The sequence below is a fragment of the Phalaenopsis equestris genome, unplaced genomic scaffold, assembly GCF_001263595.1.
Source record: "Phalaenopsis equestris unplaced genomic scaffold, ASM126359v1 Scaffold000134, whole genome shotgun sequence".
Classification (NCBI taxonomy): Eukaryota; Viridiplantae; Streptophyta; class Magnoliopsida; order Asparagales; family Orchidaceae; genus Phalaenopsis; species Phalaenopsis equestris.
Genome location: NW_018164576.1, coordinates 3402669 through 3409805, shown reverse-complemented (window position 1 = coordinate 3409805; position 7137 = coordinate 3402669). Strand labels below are relative to the sequence as shown.

At 35.4% G+C, this 7137-nt stretch overlaps 1 protein-coding gene across 2 annotated transcripts; it reads right to left on the bottom strand.

Moving 5' to 3' along the window:
• Positions 1-2166: 2166 nt before the first annotated feature.
• LOC110021472 (GTPase LSG1-2-like) lies at positions 2167-6215 on the bottom strand. Of its 2 annotated transcripts, none has more exons than XM_020719977.1 (5): positions 5886-6215; positions 5579-5806; positions 5375-5464; positions 5111-5197; positions 2167-3266 (listed from the first exon to the last, which is right to left on the bottom strand). In XM_020719977.1, the coding sequence occupies exons 2-5, from the start codon at positions 5686-5688 to the stop codon at positions 3236-3238; spliced, it is 318 nt and encodes a 105-aa protein (XP_020575636.1). In that variant the 5' UTR covers positions 5689-5806; positions 5886-6215; the 3' UTR covers positions 2167-3235. The 2 variants fall into 2 exon arrangements, with proteins under 2 accessions (XP_020575636.1, XP_020575637.1); XM_020719978.1 differs by having other exon boundaries at positions 5579-5803.
• Between the last annotated feature and the right edge of the window lie 922 nt (positions 6216-7137).

Below are 7137 nucleotides of genomic sequence, written 5' to 3'. Positions count from 1 at the left end.
TTATTTTGGTCGTATCACAGTGTTATTTTGGTAGTATCACAATGTAACGTTTCTTTCATGTGGATTTGGTGTTACTTAGGTATTATCACGGTGATACACTGGTTGTTTTTGTAGTTGTTTTCCATTTTTGGTTGTTCGGTATAATATAAGTTGTGGTCTGATGTTATTTTGGTAGTATAATAATGCATCGTTACTGTCGTGGAGATTTGGTGTTATTTTTGTAGTATCACAATGTTATTCATGTGACAGTATCATAATGTAACGTTACGGACGCGGGATTTGGTGTTATTGTGGTAGTATCGCAGTGTTATTAAGGTAATGTTGGATCTGCTGAATTGATTTTATTTTAGGAGGCCAGTAACATAGCTTAACTTCATTTAATAGTATTATTATGATATTATTATCTTGTTATTTATGTATTGTAACATTGTATCTATGATGTTTAAATCTGCAGTCACCCGATACAGAGAAATTCCTTAATGTAGTTGTCCACAACGAGAATGAAGCATATGAACAGTATTGTTTATATGCACGCCATATTGGATTTACTGTGCGAAAGAAACACAGTGGTTTCTGGCCGAATTCAAAAAAGCTGAAGACAAAGGACTTTGTTTGTGGTAAGGCTGGTTTCAATATTGAGCATAAAAGATTATTAGTAAACATTAACCATGCTCAAAATCTACAATATGCTGACCGTGAGCAAATAAAGAAACTCATTTATGTATCCAATTGGCTTGTTCCTCAATAATTTGATGGTCACTGAATTGATTTGTTCTATAAGAAAATCACAGATCGCAATAGGCCAATTAAATGAGGCAAATGTCTCTATGTTCTTCATTGTTCCTCATCTGTTAGGCATCCACGCCACAAGACAGATGTTTGCTCCACTTTGGCACTGCACCTCTGTTTAGCATGCCAATTAGCAGGGCAACTTCATCGGGCAACAGCCGCAACTCCTTCCCTCCAATTTTGAAAACCATTTTATATTGCCGTCAACATTGCAAGATCTGTAGTGTCAAAACATTCTCTTGCGGATATGGAGGGAGGTCGAAAAAATGTACAACATTCATTGCTCTTAGCTCGTCTCTGATGTCCTCGGATATTGAATGCCTCACTTTATTCAGGGCATCTCTGACCACAGATGGTCGGCATCTACAGCTCATTGAACGTGGGTTAACAAACCTATAAAAAATAAGACAATTCAACAAATATCAGATGTTTTCCCGTTGTGGTTGTATTATTGTGTTATCATGGTATTATTATGGTAATATTTTGATGGTATTATTCTTGTAGTACTACGGTACTTTTAAGGTAATATTGTGGTTATATCTCGGTGATATTATTAGGCTCTGTTTGGCGCAACTGCAGCTTCTCAGTTTTTCAGCTGCAGCCGCGCTGCCCCAGGAAGCAGCTGTGAGGCAGCTGTGCTACCCCAGCAAGCTGCTGCGGGGAAGCTGGTTTTCTGTTTGATGCAACGTGTAAAAATAGTTTTCGGGCAGCTGTTTATGAAAAAAAGACCATACTACCTCTGTTTGGTAAAATTGTTTAAAAAAATAGTATAACAACCATCTGTTTATGAATAAGAACTTTGTATTTACATATCTAACACATAAACTGAAAAAAAGACCCATATGCAACACAATCTTATGTATTTAAATATCTAACACATAAACTTTGAAGTTTTACGAATATTTGCATAGCTCCCAAAGATACAGCACATCAACTACAGATAAATAATTCCTGGGGCAGCAATAAGAAGCATGTCCTGTCGAATAAGAATTATGAATTTCCGTTTTTACACCTAAAATTTTCATTTCACCTTTCTACAACCCACATATTTCATATCACATCAAAATTTTAACTTTTAAAAAGTGAAATATGTCTTCTCAAGTGACATATATGTAGAAACTAAAGTTCAGATGTTAGATTTGCAAAAATTGCAACCAATTATCATGAGCAGAAAATAAATCATTAGCAGAATACTGCAAAAAATGCAACCAATGATGGAAACACATAAACCTTGTCATGCAATGTTAATATAGAGCAGCTCAAGCTTGAAGGATTCTAAAAATAAGCATGTAGACAATTTAATACTAAAAACATTGGAAAATGTACATACATATCATTCAATTCTTATAAATAAGAATTATAAGAAATATTTGGTGTGTAAATGCATGAGAATTATTTGGTATATATGTGTAAATCCGCATAATTATCAATTTAACAATTAGATAATGCCTCATAATGTATGTTGTTCTGAATGTAAATGCATAAGAATTATTTGGTATATATGTGTAAATCCTTCTCATTTAAGTCTCGCTTCCTTCTCTTGGATCAGATGAAAGCTTTCCGATAAAATGGGAGAACACGGAATTGATACATTCAAAAGATCGTGGAAGAGCAATTACCACAATAACTGCTCAACACAATTTGAGCAGTTATGCAAGTTCAGGCCCTCAAAAACCTGCAATAACAAGCATATTGGTCAATTTGAGGGCTATATGTATGTAAATCTTTCTTTTTATTTATAAAGGGATGCAGTATGCAAGATTTATGTAATTTATGTGTTAAACAAAAGAGAGTTCATTTATAAATGGAACAAGGTTAGACCTGAAGGTATAAAGCAACACAATCTGCTTCCCTTCTCAAATTCCCATATAAATATCAAAATTAACAGAATAAAGGGCTGGGTTGATGAATAAACAATAGCAAGAGCTGATGGCATGCATGTAATGAGTAAGAAGGATATATTTGCAACTCGTATCGAAGATGTCTCAAGTTTTTGAAAGATACAGTAAGTATCAGTTGAAGGGAATGACTCATTACATAAATCCCCATAAGTTACAGCCCCAGTTCAGGCTGCAAAAGTTTCAGCAGCTGAGGGGAATAGCTCATAACATAAATCCCCATTGTAAGATCATCAGAAAAGATAATACTGGACCAAAAAAAAATCAAATTTATCAAAATCACGATTTGGAAGAATAATTTCAAATCTAGAAATTTCTCTTCATTTTATCTGCCAAAAGACGCATCTCTTAGACAAAACCAGCAGCAATACGTCCAACACAGCTGGTCTATCACAAGCTCGTTGAAATCCATGATTATGAATCTTAATTTCTAGCAAAGAGAAAGCAATCTCCAATATGTGATTCTCCAGCCACATAAATGGAACAATTTAGGAGCTGAGAAGCCACATAAATGGAACACATGTAGTGTAACCTGTTACATTTGTGGGTCAATCCAATCTCCAATATTTGTATGTAAATCTGCAATTTAGAAATGCAAACATGTAAGAATTGGGTGGTACATATGTAAATGCTGCAATCTAGATTTTATAAATTTAAGCATATAAGAATGGAGTGGTACATATTTAAAAAAAAAATGCTAAAGTTAATGTATTAGATATGTAAGTAAGAAATGAATGGTATGAAAGTAAATTTCCCTGATAAGCATTACCCTCAATCTCATATTTCCATAACATGTACACAAATCTAAGATATAGTGAAAAGACGATTCATAAAGCTATGTTATACCAATGAAAACACCTGCATTCACTGATTAAAGCTCCTTTCTTCAACACTAATACTGGAGTTAATAGGTAAGGAGAAAGAAAAGCATACTAATGTCTTGCTTAAAATTTATAGGAAAAGCAGCAGCAACATACATAAGTTATGTTTCTCAGAAACCCGTCTAACAACCATAAAAAAATCTACATAATTGCATTCCCTACCGCAACAAAAGAGAGGGCAGCAGCAAAAAAAAAAAAAAAACTTCAGCACTGTTATCCAACCAATAATTATTAGCCATCATAGGTAACTGAATTGAAAAAAATAACAAGCATATTTATCCTAATATGTGCATAGGCCAACTATTTGAGACATGAAGAACAGCGTCCAAACGACCTAAACAATTGAGAAATCAGCTATTATGTATATAAGTATATGAAGGGGAAGAAAAAGTTTGCATGCATATATGTCTGCTCTGTGTGTGACGTTACTTGCACGTGCGAAGTCTGGTATGTGATATCTCGTATCAGGAAATGGCTTTAAAATATAAATTTGAAAGTTTATACGTCTCATAAAATAAAAGTCTCTTATTCACCACAATATCTCACATCTAATTAAGATTTCCAAATAAGAATGCAAAGAAATTCCATAAGGCAATGGAGCAATGCAAAAAGAAAAACATTAATACATGAGCACAAATATTAATCTGCAATGATTTGCACGCGCACACTTTCAAAACTCATGAAAGGTCTTATTGAGAGGCTTTGAAGCTAACATAAGCTCATGATTCATCATAGCAAGGTTATATGATGCTTCAAAATAAGTAAACCATTTTCATATCTTAAACACTCATTGTGTTTTGAAAACCTTTCACATACCACGGAAACAAGATTCCTCTACAATTAGAAGTCAAAGGACGTCATAATTCTTCAAATAAGTAAATATGTTCGCTAACCAAAAAAAAAACACTTAAGCCCTCCAAAAAACAATATTGATTCTACATGAAAATATTTTAAATGAAGTTTTTGCCAAACCAAGCACCCCTGAGCATAAAACATAACCCTTTTAGTAGAAGTAATATATCTCCCTCCTCAGAGTACTTATACTTTAAATGTTGAATACCTTCATGAGCCATAAAACAAGAATTTTTCAACTACTTTGCATTGGTTCAATATGTTATTTCCTTCAAAAGGCCAAATGTGTAGCACTATCAATGTTAACTTATGGCATGCATTTCCTTACATAAGCCCTTAAGAGGCCCTTTGGGATCACTTTTGATTTTTGTTTTTTATTTATTATTTTTATTTTTTATTATTAATGTTTTTACTTAACATAAAACATGATTGGCATGTAAAAATTAAAGTTTAGATGTTAAATATATAAATACATGGTAATTAAATAGTATGTATGTAAATCTTCCAAAACAAAAAAAAATTATACAATTTCCCATTCCAATATTTTAATCAACTTTATATGCTCAATAAGCTCATTGCAAGGGATGCATAAACTAATATAAAAGCAAATATCAGCATGCAGAAAAAATACCTAACATGGAAAAATAAAATTTACAGACTTTAAAATTTTTGCAGCTCAATAACCCTAACCTTGCCAAACTTCTTCTCCAAACTAAAAAAGCCTGCCTTTCTTTAACATCAAGTTCTTCCGCAGACATCCTAGAATTCCAAGGTGGCCTGCACAGCAGTCCCAATAATAACATATAAACATCAACATCTACATGAATAAGTTTAAAAAATGGAACATTTACAAAGATACCACACAATTCTCATTTGTTTTCTAAATAGAAAATAATTGATTGGTGTGTATGTAAATCTCCGTAAAAAAATTATATTAGAAACAGATTCAAAAACCTTCGGGGCACTCGGAGACTACTAGCGTACAATGCCTCTTCCTCTTTCTGAAGCCGCCTCCTCTCCTCGGTTGTCACTCTGCTCCCATCTCTGCCCCAAAGCCACAAGATTAAGCATCAATTACACGCTCCCGAAACCCTGACAGTACAAAGTAAAGATTTTGATGACAAAACTGAAACGATAAACAGAGAAAGTCCCACATACAAATGAAGATGAAGAGAGTGGCTCTTTTCCTTCGATTGTTTCACCATCTGGTTGTGCATCCGAACAAGGGCTCGGCCAAGGCCTCCTGATTTGTCTCTTTTGCCTCTCATTTCTTGATTCTTTAAGACGGGTATGGGGTTGTTGTCTCGCTTCAAGGCAGAAAACCTAGGCGGATTTTTTGCAGAGGATCAAGGAGGTCTTTTTCCCTTCGTTTCTGTTGATTAACTTCTGGGATCGAAGGAGGTCGAATGAGAAGTTTCGTTCCTTGCGGTGGATGGAAAGAAGCAGATATCGTACGAGGAAATACCTTTGAATTTTATGCTTGCCCACAGGATTTGGTCCTGGTGTCTAGGAGGAAGAAGAACGAAAGAAGAAGATCGGAAGGGTTCGGTCCTGGTGTCTAGGAAGAGGAACGCTCGCACTGAGGAAGAAGAACGTGCGCGATCGGTCCTTGTGTCGAGGAAGAAGAACGCTCGCAGAGGCTTCAGTCCTGGTGTCGAGGAGGAAGAAGAACGCGCGCGGGAGGGTTTGGTCTGCGGGAGGGAAGAAGAACGCGCGCGGGAGAGGATTCTTTGCGCCGAGGGTAAAAAATTTTTTTGACGAGGCGAAAGCTGGGACCGCGGGATGGATATCGCGGCCCGCTTTTGTGGATTTTCGCGATTCGGTGCTGCGAAGCCGTAAAAAAGCTGCTCAAACGGAACGTACGAATGAGGTTTTCGGTGTGATTGTATTGTTGTGTTATTATGGTAGTATTATGATATTATTGTGCTTTTAATATTTTTTTTAAAGTAACTGCATTTTATCACTGCAATAATCAGTATTAACTGGAAGAACCATAGTTTTAGAATATGGAAAAATAACCGAGAAATCCTAATAAACTCTATCCTAATTAAATAACTGCATTTTATCACGGTATTGTTTAGAATTTCATTTCGAATAATAAATATATTTAGAAGAAGAAGAAAAAATAAAAAAACAAAATATACCTTGTGGAACCCTCTTCAGCAACCTTCTTCTTACGATCATTGGTTTTTTTCTTCGACTGCATTCTTGAAGGCTCATCTTCGGTTTCCATTGGCAATGGCTCCTCGGCTTTGACTGTCGTCGGGTTCTCTTCGATTTCCATCTCAGAAGGCTCGGCTTCCATCTTGATCAACTGTACTCTAGCGGTGAACTGAGGAATGTACTTCGACCGGCGAACGAACGAAGACTCGAAACCCTAAACAAATGACGAATGGCAAAAGTGGTCGTGCGTCTATCGATTTTGCTCCGGAGTTCTTTTTCGATAGACGTTTCGTATTCTGTTCTTTCAATTAATTAGGTAACTATCGGGTGGGAGTACAGCCGAGTCTCACGTGATATAAAATTAATAAAATTTCAAAGAACCCTCAGATGTTACCATAATACAACTATACTGATACTCCACTAAATTAAAACATAATAAAGCAACATTAAAACCACGGTAACACTGTAGGGCACCAAAAAATTTACGTCGGAAGTAATCTCATTAATACCACCACAATAAGACTCGAATAATACCACAATACAATCATAATAAT

Excerpts from the sequence above, each read along its gene's own strand:
- LOC110021472 (XM_020719977.1), bottom strand. The coding sequence starts at position 5,688 with ATGAGAGGCAAAAGAGACAAATCAGGAGGCCTTGGCCGAGCCCTTGTT. Across the intron at positions 5,465-5,578 it reads CACTCTCTTCATCTTCATTT|AGATGGGAGCAGAGTGACAA; the intron begins GTATGTGGGACT and ends GCTTTGGGGCAG. Across the intron at positions 5,198-5,374 it reads AGTCTCCGAGTGCCCCGAAG|GCCACCTTGGAATTCTAGGA; the intron begins GTTTTTGAATCT and ends ACTGCTGTGCAG.